At 41.7% G+C, this 13,448-nt stretch overlaps 2 protein-coding genes across 5 annotated transcripts in view; one reads left to right on the top strand and one right to left on the bottom strand.

Annotated features, from left to right (window-relative positions):
• Positions 1-8,141, bottom strand: part of LOC309690692 (E3 ubiquitin-protein ligase TRIM21-like) — a 211,147-nt gene extending 203,006 nt beyond the window's left edge. For 2 of the 4 annotated variants that reach the window (XM_082507956.1, XM_082507957.1), the window contains exon 1: positions 4,424-4,709. The gene's annotated coding sequence lies outside the window, so the exon portion shown is untranslated. Of the gene's footprint in view, positions 1-4,423; positions 4,713-8,128 lie in introns of those variants that run through there. The other 2 variants (XR_014271782.1, XM_082507958.1) reach the window with 2 other exon arrangements.
• Positions 8,142-10,978: 2,837 nt separating this feature from the next.
• Positions 10,979-13,154, top strand: c1ql2 (complement component 1, q subcomponent-like 2). The gene is made up of 2 exons (XM_082508099.1): positions 10,979-11,994; positions 12,236-13,154. Exons 1-2 carry the CDS (start codon positions 11,413-11,415, stop codon positions 12,413-12,415), a joined length of 762 nt encoding a protein of 253 aa, XP_082364225.1. The 5' UTR covers positions 10,979-11,412; the 3' UTR covers positions 12,416-13,154.
• Positions 13,155-13,448: the final 294 nt, after the last annotated feature.

Raw genomic sequence — 13,448 nt, 5'->3', positions numbered from 1 at the left:
GTCGGTTTGGGGGTCGGCTTCTAAGTACTTAGTCTTCTTGGTGTTCAACCTCAGCCCGTACTCACTCTGGCGTGTCTTCCATTGCTGCGTTTGGCGTTGCAGCTCCATTCGGGATTCATCTGCGAGGAAGACATCAATGGCATAGAGGAGTGTCCAAGGGCGGGGTGCTTGGAGGTCAGCGGTCACGGTGTCCATGCAGAGGATGAAGAGAAGCGGGGACAGTGCGGAGCCTTGGTGCACGCCCACGGTGATGCTGAAAGGTGGCGATGTTCCCACTGGGCTTCTGACTGTGCTGGTCACGTTTTTGTACACTTTTTGTACTCAAAAAGCATCTCTAGACCCAGCAGTCTTAGCTAATTATAGGCCAATCTCCAACCTTCCTTTATATCAAACATCCTTGAAAGAGTAGTTGTCAAACAGCTAACAGATCATCTGCAGAGGCTTATTTAAAGAGTTTCAGTCAGGTTTCAGAGCTCATCACAGCACAGAAACAGCTTTAGTGAAGGTTACAAATGATCTTCTTATGGCCTCTGACAGTGGACTCATCTCTGTGCTTGTCCTGCTAGACCTCAGTGCAGCGTTCGATACTGTCGACCATAATATCCTATTAGAGCAATTAGAACATGCTGCAGGTATTACAGGTACTGTGCTGCAGTGGTTTGTATCATATCTATCTAATAGACTCCAGTTTGTGCATGTAAATGGAGAGTCCTCTTCACACACTGAGGTTAATTATGGAGTTCCACAGGGTTCAGTGCTAGGACCAATTCTGTTTACATTATACATGCTTCCCTTAGGCAGCATCATTAGAAGACATAGCATACATTTACACTGCTATGCAGATGACACCCAGCTCTATCTGTCCATGAAGCCAGATAACACACACCAATTAGTTAAACTGCAGGAACGTCTTAAAGACATAAAGACCTGGATGGCCACTAACTTTCTGCTTCTTAATTCAGATCAAACTGAGGTTATTGTACTCGGCCCTGAAAATCTTAGAAATATGGTATCTAACCAGATTCTTACTCTGGATGGCATTACCTTGGCCTCCAGTAACGCTGTGAGGAACCTTGGAGTCATTTTTGACCAGGACATGTCCTTCAACGCACATATTAAACAAATATGTAAGACTGTTTTCTTCCATTTGTGCAACATCTCTAAAGTTAGAAATATCCTGTCTCAGAGTGACGCTGAAAAACTAGTTCATGCATTTATTACTTCCAGGCTGGACGACTGTAATTCATTATTATCAGGAAGTCCTAAAAACTCCCTGAAAAGCCTTCAGTTAATCCAAAATGCTGCAGCAAGAGTCCTGACAGGGACTAGAAAGAGAGAGCAGATTTCTCTAAATCCAGAATTCAAAATCCTGCTCCTCACATACAAGGTCTTAAATAATCAGACCCCATCTTATCTTAATGACCTTGTAGTACCATATCACCCTATTAGAGCACTTCGCTCTCGCTCTGCAGGCCTACTTGTTGTTCCTAGAGTATTTAAAAGTAGAATGGGAGGCAGAGCCTTCAGTTTTCAGGCCCCTCTTCTGTGGAACCAGCTTCCAGTTTGGATTCAGGAGACAGACACTATCTCTACTTTCAAGATTAGGCTTCAAACTTTCCTTTTTGCTAAAGCATATAGTTAGGGCTGGACCAGGTGACCCTGAATCCTCCCTTAGTTATGCTGCAATAGACGTAGGCTGCCGGGGATTCCCATGATGCATTGAGTTTTTCCTTTCCAGTCACCTTTCTCACTCACTATGTGTTAACAGACCTCTCTGCATTGAATCATATCTGTTATTAACCTCTGTCTCTCTTCCACAGCATGTCTTTATCCTGTCTTCCTTCTCTCACCCGAACCGGTCACAGCAGATGGCCCCGCCCCTCCCTGAGCCTGGTTCTGCCAGAGGTTTCTTCCTGTTAAAAGGGAGTTTTTCCTTCCCACTGTCGCCAAAGTGCTTGATCATAGGGGGTCATATGATTGTTGGGTTTTTCTCTGTATGTATTATTGTACGATCTACTGTACAATGTAAAGCACCTTGAGGCAACTGTTGTTGTGATTTGGCGCTATATAAATAAAAAAAAAAATTGAATTGAATAGAACTGAATTGAATATCTTCATGGTGTGGCACAGGAGTCGGATTGGTGGTAATTGGAGCAGTCGGCCACGTTGCCTTTACCTCTCCAGATGGGCACTGTGCTGCTGGTTGACCAGACTGCTGGGACAGCCCCATCTCTGATGAAGTTGTTGAACAGGTTGGTTAGGATTGAGTCATCCTGGCGGCCGAGTAGCTTCCAAACTTTGGCTGGAATGTTGTCTATTCCAGTTGCTTTGCCATTCTTCATTTTCTTGGCGGTGACTTCTACTTCCTTGATGGTAATTGACGGGATGGGTTCTGGGACGGGTTCGGTGCTGTGGATTGGCTGGTGGGGCAACTCCAAGTTACAGATATCCGAAAAGCAGTTGCTCCAATGTTTGAAGATGATGGGTGGGTCGCAAAGGATCTGATGGTTGACATTGTTGATATGTTTGACCTGGCCGATGTCCTGCATTGCTCGATGGCATTTATTTGGCGAGACGGTAGACTTTGTTCGCTCCCCCGGGCATGTCCAGTTCTTCATAGAGTTGGTCATAGTGCGATGCCGTTGCCACTGCTAATGCTTTTTTGGCAGTACCACCTAAGCTTCTGGCAGTGGCGTGTCTAGAAAATTTTTGTTGGGGGGGCCAGGTAGGGGCACAGATTTGGAGAAGGGTGGCAGATTTAATTGGCAGATAATGTTTAAAAAAAAAATTCTACCAACCCTTAACCATAATTCAATAATCCTATAAACCTAATAACCAAATGCACTTTTAACTCTTATTAGAATGAGATTTTAACCACTACGGTGCAAAGTTTTTAGATACTGCGTTGATAAAGTACAAGAGATACAATCAGTGCTTTGTCAGTGTTTACTCAGCATTCAAGGACATCAATATTTACATAGTATTTTTACTGACATATAGTGCACATATGTTTTGGGCAAAAACATTTTTGAATATTAAAATACGAACATTTTTAACATACAATTGACAAATTAGCCAATGTAAAACTTTATTAAAAAAAGAAGATAATCTTCTCACAAACTGGTGTTTGATTTTGAAACAGGAAAAAAGTGGGGAAACAAATGAAAAGACTAACATTTGAATAAAACCTGAAAGCAAGTAAATACTTTCTATGCTGCCTTATGGTAAACTTTAGTAATATTGATCAAGAACAACACTGGCTGATGATGAAATACAGTCAGCTGGCATGGTGACACTGCCAGTATTAACCTGCAGGGCTGGACTGGGACAAAAAAATTGGGCATTTTCACTACAGACCGACCCACCAGGTATTAAAGCCATAAAGACTTTGACTGAAAACAAACCCTGTTGTGACAGTGATGTACAGTCTTGTTGGTATATGTATGATTTCTATACATTTTACGTCAGATAAAAACTTTGGTTGTAAGATTCAGATAATTATTTAATAAAAGCTAGGTATTTTAAATGAGAATAAGAAAGAAAAGTATTTCTTTGTGCCTTTCCCTGTTAATGCCCTACATGCCCCCCTGGCAAAACTTTCCTAGACCCGCCCCTGCACAGTTACCAGCTGTCAGCTACATAAAAAAGGATCCTGGGGTTATTTGTCTCTCAGAAACAGTTCATAACTTCCCTTCAACTCATTCATGTGACCTAAAAGGTAAACCTGTTTCTCCATCACCTGTTCAGCTCTGATGGTTCAGTAAGGACATCTCCTGGTTTCATCTTCATGTTTCCCTCTCACCACATATCCAAACCGATATCATGACCAGCAGCTTTACAGCTGTGGCTCCAGCAAACAACAGCTGATACTAGAAATTAATATTAAATACATTCTAACAACAGCTGATCAAGCTTAAACGTGCTGCTGTTGTTTAGCGCGACATCCGCTGGTTTCCTTTCTGGTGCAAAGTGGGCGATAAATAAACAAGAGAGAAAAGCCGATCAGCTGATCATTGATCAGTTTCATGATTGAAGTAGCAACAGGAGAGGCAGGGGAGAGAATGAGAGAAGAAGAGGCAGCTGTGCAGCATAAAGACAGAATAAATCCAGCTTTGTGTCTTTTTTCCATTCTAGCTGAAGTTCGGGACAAACTGCGTCTCTTCTCAGCTCAATACGAAACGTGTAATATTTTCTCTGATTGAGGGACCATTCCATTTTTTTAAGGAGCCGTTGGCAACTCTACTAACTAACCTTATGAATAAAATAAAGTTCACTATCAGTAACATCATAGCACCCACCCAGCTGGCTAAAACGCAGTATGAGTTATTGCAACTGACAGTAAAAAGTCAGCAACATGAAAATAAACTCCACCTAAACTTGGTTTATATCTGACCCAGACAGACTGCAGGTCATAACTTCTTACCTGAAGTTCAGTTCACCTGACACTCGGACTGGCGGCTGCCTCGGGGCTCTCCTCCTGCCTCCCCTTCCCTCATCCACCTGCTGGCCTCTGTGGAAGCCCCACCATAGCCACCACCAAACAACGGAGTTATTTCTACACATCGACCTGCATCTGGCCAATCCACCACCTCTCATTGTTCATGCCATTACAAAAAAAAATAAAAAATAAGTCACTGGGGATATGCCCGGTATGCCCGATGGCCAGTCCAGCTATGTTAACCTGCAACCAAATCTGCAGCTCCATACAGCAATGTTACGACTTAGATTATATCTTATAACTCATATAGGGTTGCCAACCGTCCCTTAAAATACGGAATCGTCCCGTATTGAGCTAATAAGGGACGCACTTTGTCCCGTAATACAGTGAGAATCAAAAGTAGTCTATAACTTTTAATGGAATTAACGCTTTGTTTGAAAACATAATTCCCAGCCCCTCTCCTGCTTTGTGACCAATGAGCTGACAGCACACTTATGACAATTCGAGTATGACAATTCAGATTACCGCTCATCTCATTGGTCGAGGAAAGGTCGCTTGCGGAGAAAATACCGGAAGACAACAGATGACCACAACAAGAAGCATGGCCAACAGGGAAACAAACGCCAACACTGCGGTGCAAGTCTCGGACGACAGTACCAGAGGTGTGGACTCGAGTCACATGACTTGGACTCGAGTCAGACTCGAGTCATTAATTTTATGACTTTAGACTTGACTTGAAAAAATGTTCTAAGACTTGTGACTTGACTTGGACTTTTACACCAATGACCTGGGACTTGAATTGGACTTGAACCGGTTTACTTGAAAAGACTTGATATTTTACCCCAAATATAAAATCTAACATGCATATTATATAGAGATTGAAAATGTGACGTCATTCACGGGTAGAACCGCAAAGGATTCTGGGAACTCGTGGCAAGCGGTACTAGCGCACGCAGGCTTTCAATTAAAATCAGTCACACAGCGATAAAAAGAAACACAAAAATGTCAAGAAGCTGTTGTATTATTAACTGCAATAGCCGGTCGCATGACAGCCACGGGAAGCCGACGGGTAAAGAGATCGGTTGTTATCGGATTACGTCGTTGAGGAGAAATTGTTCGAGCCATGTTTCCGAAGTAACAAAGACGCGACGGATGGCCTGGATTGCAGCCATTCAAAGATCAAATATAACGTCCCAGAACACTCCAGCTCACAGGTTAGTCTGCTCCAAGCATTTACACGAAGGTCAGTGTTTTTTAGTAGTTAATACGTCATTTTCATAACATAATTAGTGATATAGGTTACAAGCAAGTCTGGCGCTGAACAGAAATTGTGGCGCTATGCTCCTTTATTTATTGTGCATAAATAGTGAATTGTCCTGACACAATATTGTGTTTCGCTTCTGTTATTATGGTACATTGACAAAAACATATACTTTTATTCACAGGATAAAACAGGTTTTTTGTATCACTAATTGCCCAGTACGATTACAGCATACAGTATTATTGTCACTGCTACATTTCTGTGATGCTACCAGAAATTATTTCCACTACTAATTAATTACCATTGAGCTCAAAGGTCCTATTAATAAACGGTTAAGGAATGTGTATTTATGACGACGATTTGTGAGACTGGTAAACTTATGATACGTACGATGGTCTTTCGTTCTACACGGTGCATTTCAAGGTCCTGTACCCATCCGTCGGTAAACTGTACCTGGGCTTGTTGCAGTGACCGGAAGTTACTCAACTTCATGAGTGTATGCACTCACTCCAACAACCGTATGATTATAAATATGCATATAAATATGCTACGATGAGATAGCTGACTTCATCTAACTAGCAAATGTTGTCCAGGCTACGTTGGTGATACAGTTTTTTTTAATGTGTACGATATTTTTGTCATGCGATTTTAAAGCCGGTCCTACAACCGCATCCAAGAATAACATGCAGCTTATCTCAGAACTGTCGGTGAAAATTATTCTTGGAGCTAAGTTTAATTGAGCTGCATTTTAAAGAGGTGCAATTTTACAATTTGTGTATATTTTCTAAGTTCACTATTTTGTCATGTGTTGAGAAAAACACAGATTTTAAAATTACATGGTCTAATATTTACATTTAGCATAACTGCAACATTATTTTTTCGTTTTTTTTTTTTAAAGACTCGAAAGGACTTGAAATTCAAAGTTTCAGACTTGTGACTTGACTCGGACTTTTACACCAGTGACTTGAGACTCGACTCTGACTTGCCTGACATTACTTGAGACTTGACTTGAGACTTGAGGATAAAGACTTGAGACTTACTTGAGACTTGCAAAACAATGACTTGGTCCCACCTCTGGACAGTACACCTAAAGCTGGGCAGACACTGTGCGATTTTTTCAGTCGCGCGATTCAGCTCCTGCTCAAATTGCACGATTGACTCGCAGAGGTTAGAAGTTCGTAGGTCACGATGCAGGGTCTCATTCCAAAACGCCCGATGCTCTGATGCGACCTGAGTGCTCACACTGTGCCTCCATAAAATGAAGGTTATAACAGAAAATCTGTCGCTCGCTCTCTCTGTCTTTCACTCACACAGACACACCACCACCATCAACTTTGCTAAATTGCTAATGAAAAACATTGATCAGGCAGCTGTGTGAGCGCCTGTGGTGACACCCTCACGAGCGATTGATGATCGGGAGCTGGTCGTAAGGTGTTAATCGCTTCTCGTTACCCCACGTATACTACACGATGCACGATGAAGGCCAAAATCGGTCCGATCACTCAAAAATCGGCTCAAAATGGGCCTAAAACCGCACAGTGTGAGCCCAGCGTTAGAGCAGCAATGTTTGTTCCCCTCAGAGAAAGGGAAGAATGGGAAAAGGAAAACACCTGGCTGGAAAAAGTTAATATGGGCATGTGCAATGAATATCAGCGCTATGTGGCCAGAAGTGTGATAATATAACTTATTTTGTGTAATAAACAACTGCAAGGATAGATGATTACAACAAATAGATGACTAATACATAAAAGTAATACATAGATGAATAATGATGATGAGTTATGATGCGTAATCATGGGAACAAGCGGGTTTACAAACAGGAGCAGCTGATTAGCATTAGAAAAGCTGAAATAATACCTCAGCTGAAGCCAATTGTACTAAATGCACTAAATGTGCACAGTTACAAGAATATTTTTCTTTCTATTGTTTTCTATTATTTTAAGTTAAGCAGGACAGAGTTCTTTTAAAGAAAGATTTACTTATATTCTCAAAAATTAAGCATGACAGGCTTCTGTTTAAGAAAGAGACCTGTTTTATGTGTTAATGTTGTCATTTTGAGCTAAAAATAAATGGCTAAATGATCATTTGTTTCACATGTGTTCATATCACAAAGAATAGAATATGCATCTACTTAAATCAACTTCAAGTCAAATGGTTAAAAAAATAATTTCACACACAAAAAAAGAGCTAGAAAATTCACCACACTGGGAAGGGTGAAGACAACTGGGTCGCCCGGCCCTGGCCACGAGGTGTCCCTTATTTATTTTTCAGGGAGTTGGCAACCCTAAACTCATAACTCTGTTAGCTGCCCTCAGTAGCATACTGTCTGAAATATTCGACAGCTGCAATAATTCTTTAAGTGTTATTTTTTCCTTGGTATTCTAATTTCACCGAAGTTTACTAAACTCAACAAACTTAATATTACTTACCGGGACATTTATTCTGTCCTCATTTTCTTTCACCGAAAAATTGTTTCCTGCAGTGCCGTCTTTCTGCTTGGCTCTCCTACCTTTGCTAACTTGATGCACATAGCGCAGAAGCCGATGCTGCATTCACTTACACTCGGATATCTGAGCGTCACCGTGAAAACATAATCGGACATTTGATATTTGATTGAATTTTATTATTTTGCCTTTGGGGTGGCACCTGGGGTGGCCAGTCTGGTTGGGGGGGTGGCCTGTGCCCCCCCAGGCCACCCCGCTGGACACGCCATTGGCTTCTGGATCATAAAAAAATACAGTTGACACCATTGAAGATGGTGGGTGGGTTGCCATCTTCAATGGTGCCATGGCCCAGAAGCTTAGGTGGTACTTCCATGGACATGTCTTGTTCTCCATAAGAAAACCTGGCCTTGTTAGGAGAGTTGGCATCCATCCCACTTTGGAAAGAGCAGCTCTTGTTTCTAGAAATCTGGCCAATTTTAATAAACCTTAATCATTTTAATGGATGGAGACAGAATTTCAGCCAAAAATCTAAAAGAAACATGAAATAAAAGTCATATGAGCAAAACACAATTTGGCACAGTGGTAAGATATTTGTTGTAGTAGTCACCAGGTTTGCAGAACTCTCTAATTGCTTTGGGTTTTCTTGCTGCTGCTTGGTAACTCGAAGATTCAGCTCCTACCACCAAATCTGTTGTTGCCTTTGTGGTACGTTTTGGATCATCGTCATGCTTGAAAACACATCCACAAACCATCTTCGGTGTTCTGGCTTTGGGAGGTACGTGGCCCTGTCCACTGGTCCCTTAGTGTGTTAAACTCTGTGTTTATAGAACTTCTTGTAATTAATCATTAGTATTACTTTCTGGATCTTCTCCAGTATCATGTCATATATCATTATAGAGTGTTTAACTTCCAGTGTACAGTGATTTGAAGTTGTCTGTTGTTATTTGGCTTTGAATTGAAATAAGTCATCCTGTACCCCTAATTGGAAAAGCATAATGTTTCCATCCCCATGCTTGACTGTAGGGATGGTGTCTTTGGGTCAGACTCACCATTTCTCTTCCTCCAAATACAGCAGATCAAGTTGATGCCAAAGAGCTCGATTTTGGTTTCATAGCACTTTCTCCTAAACTTTCTCTGAATTTAGATGTTTACAGGCAAACTTAGGCTGTGTGTGTTCCTTATTGAGCAGGGGAACCTTGTGCACTGTAAGATTTCAGTCCATTATGGTGTGGTGTGTTACTGCTACACCATAGTTCTTGGTCACTGTGAGTTTAATTGCCCTCAAATCCTCAATGAGCCCCTTCTGTGTAATAGCTGATCCACCTCTCTCGTTTTCATCCGCAAACTCTTACATGAAGTTCGAGACCGAGGGTGATTGTTGTCATTGATATTTTATATTTTCTTTCACTTCCAAATAATCACATCAACAGTTGTCACCTTTTTGACAAAGTCCTTGTCGATGGTCTTGCAGCCAATTCCACGTGCAGGTTTACAGAGTTATCCCTGACATCTGTTTGCTGTTGCCTGTGGTGGCAGAGGTTGGGATGGAAGACATTCTTTCTGTGGAAAGGTGTGCTTTATACACCTAGTTCAGGATTTATTTATTATCATGTGGCACACAGCCAATCTGTGGTAACCATAACTCTGTTGCATGGATTAAATATTTATGCAAATCATAACTTTAATAGCTGGTTATAAATTATAACATTTATTCATCTAGATTTTATATTCTGTCTCTCTCTCTCCATAAAAATGAATCTACCAGGAAAAATAGACACTATTCATTTTTTTGTAAGTGAGCAAACTTACAAATTTAGCAGGACATCTAATGATTATTACACTCACTGTATACACTTGATTATGCAAAATTAAAGAAAAAGCCAGCATAGAGTGCTGTCAGAACATCTTCAGTGTATTTTACACTCTCTGGAATTCAGCTGGAGGGATGGACACCATTCTTACATTCTTACCCTTATTTGTTTTTTTAATGATGATAGTGGACAACACTATCAACATATAGCGTATGATGATGATTCAGCTAAGCTGAGATGTGGTGACTGTGGAGGTCACAGCAAATGACTCAGATGAACGCACGTATCTTATCAGGCAGAACCGCTGATGTTTTTGAGAAGCTGGACATCCTTGAGGAGGTCCCCAACACTCCGGGACTATAAATAAACTCAGCGAGACTTTTTCTATCAGCTTTTTTCCCACTTCTGTTTGATGTTAAGCTGACAGATGCACATTGTTCACCTGTTGCTTTCAATTTTATTATGGAAGCATTTCTAAAAACAAATTCCAAAAAAATCTTTATTTTTAAACTACATTTTGTCATTAATATGCCTTTTTGTCCCATCTGTTTAATTATTCAAAGTAATGTTTTCACTAAAAACCACTCTCATTTTCTATTACTCAGCTGTTGCAAGCGCAGTGTTCAATTTGCTGTGGTCTGGTAGGGGAGCAGTATTGGAGCTGGTGACACCAACAGAATTAATAAGCTGCGAAGGAAGGTTCCGTCTGTGACTGGCTGTGAACTGGATACTTCTGAAGCAGTCAATTTGTTTTATTCTGTTTCACCATTAGTCAAAAAACAAATGGTCTTTTTTTCTCAAACACAGAGACTGAAGTTGTGACTACACTGAACTGTTCATCTGAAACGATTTATTCGACCCTTCTTCTCAAAGACAAAATCCATCTTTAAGGTAATTTCCTCGAATTTACGGAGAAAAAATGGGAAATGTGCCACGGTCTCCTGGGGATTCAAAGTGTCAATAATGTGTCCTGATTCCTTCCGCTGAGAATTATGCAAAGGGATTTATAATTCATAAATAAAGATGACATGATTATTGCTGCCGCCTTAACGCAACAGGCTTTGCCCTCAACTTGCTGCGTCAACAGCTCCCGACTCCCCTCTCACTTTTGGGGGGGGGGGGAACGAACAAAACCTGCTGCAAGCGTCTTCTCGCTCCGAGATGCCATCCAGCTACGCCAAAACGAATATGTCAGCTGCGCAAAGTCAAGTGACAGCGGCACCGCGCTGAACGCTGCAGGCTGAAGAGGGCTCAGGGTGGCGTTGCGTTTGCTGTCCTCTCTCCTCCCTCTCTCTTTATGTTATCGTGGGACTGAGTGACTCGTTTAGGTCCGCTTTCTTTTCAAGTGAGCTTTTACTACCTTCCATAATTACGTCCCAAAGCAAAACGGACTTTATAGCGCTTGCTTCTCGGACTCTCCAGAGGAAGAGACTCATCGCTGCTGTGGTTGGAATCGTCATGGTTTTGACTCTCCTTATCGTGATTCCCCTGTTAGTCCAAACCTCTAAGACCGATGCGCACTACGAGATGATGGGCACCTGTCGGATGATCTGTGACCCGTACAACCCCAAACCTAGCACCGCGGCTTTGGAGGTCATGCAGGACCTGAGCGCCATTCCATCCCCCAGCTTTGTTCAAGGAGCTAAGGGCGAGCCAGGTCGGTCGGGGAAACCGGGGCCGAGGGGACCACCTGGCGAACCGGGACCACCGGGTCCGAGGGGGCCACCAGGGGATAGAGGATATTTTGGAAAGCTCGGGTATTCCGGAGTAGAGGGCACAGCGCGGACTGAGACTGCCGGAGAATTGGGCACGGCTATCGGCGGGGCAAAGATAGCGTTTTATGTGGGACTGAAAAATCCTCACGAGGGATACGAAGTGCTGCGCTTCGACGACGTTGTCACGAACCTGGGGAACCACTATGACCCGACGACCGGCAAGTTTACATGCCAGGTGTCCGGGATTTATTACTTCACCTATCATGTGCTGATGCGCGGAGGGGACGGGACAAGCATGTGGGCAGACTTGTGTAAAAACGGGCAGGTAAATACCCAATTGTTTGTTAAAAACCCGTGCTTTGTAAGCACAAATGTAAACTCTTAGTGATTGTTTATTGCATGAATGGACTTCACAACGGAGCTGTGCTGCGCAATTACGCACTCTCATTTCAAGTCAAGAGTCTAGTGAGGAACTATGTTCTGTATTCTGAATGGGTTGTTCTCGCTTTAGCTTAACCTGTCATGATTTGAGTAATGCTAATTATCTCCAATTATCTTTCATGCAGGTCCGGGCCAGTGCTATAGCGCAGGATGCAGACCAGAACTACGACTATGCCAGTAACAGCGTCGTCCTACATCTTGATTCCGGGGACGAGATTTATGTAAAGCTGGACGGCGGAAAAGCGCACGGTGGAAACAACAACAAATACAGCACGTTTTCAGGTTTCCTTCTGTACCCGGACTAATTTGGGAACGTCTACCCACTCCAACAGGCCGTGCGAGAGAAAAAAGCCTCTAAACACAGCTCATCAAACTGATGAAGAAAGCTGCCACCCAACAACAAAACCCCTGTCATTGTACTCAATTTTAAAAATCTAACTTTCTTCAAAGGATATGGATTCTTCTTTTTATTTAAATTCTAGGAGTTCCCTTTTAAAACACGGGTGCTAATTATTTTTCCGTATCCTTTCCAGTGCATAGGAACCCCTTTGAAACACATTTCTGCCGGAGAAAGAAGTGAAATGAGTATAATACAAGATTCAGCAAATATATATATATATATATATATATATATATATATATATATATATATATATATATATGTGTGTGTGTGTGTGTGTGTGTGTGTGTGTGTGTTAGGAACAAAGACTCTGTGTGTGTGTTTATAAGTGTGTGTTTACAGTGCAGATATTTAAACAATCAAACTGTGTGGATTTTGTGCATCACCGTGTCTATGGCTCAACTGTTGATGAGCCCCCCATCCCCTATACAGAAGACATTAATGTGTGAAGCAGTGCTAATTTATGGATATATAGTCTATTCAGATGTATGTTTTTATGTATTTATCTATTCAAGAAGAAATTACTAATATAAGCTGTAATTAACTGTCCATCTGTTGTTGCACGAATGTGTCAAGATTGCTTCACATTCCAGTATAAGTGTTGGTCAGTAATTTCAATAAATGGTAAATGGTCTGTATTTATATAGCGCTTTACTATCTTTAATAAAAGATTGTTTTCTATGATGGTATGGAGGGTTGTGACTGTCAGTAATAACAGCATGTTGTAGACATAGTGGAACCCCTGTGAGCAGGTGAAAAGTAATAAATACATAAGAAAAGTAGGTATATACAAATATATCAGAAATATATTGGAAACAAGACGTTAATGGTGTGTATGATGAATTCCTTAGAACAGGGGCAGGCAACCTTTCTGATGATGAGTGCCATCTAAAATTTCCTCAGAAGTCAATGTGCTCTATATGAACAGTTACACACTA

The sequence above is a fragment of the Aulonocara stuartgranti genome (assembly GCF_965226115.1).
Source record: "Aulonocara stuartgranti genome assembly, chromosome: 16".
NCBI lineage: Eukaryota > Metazoa > Chordata > Actinopteri > Cichliformes > Cichlidae > Aulonocara > Aulonocara stuartgranti.
Note: the sequence above shows the minus strand (reverse complement) of the source record. Positions and strands in the feature narration are given on the sequence as shown.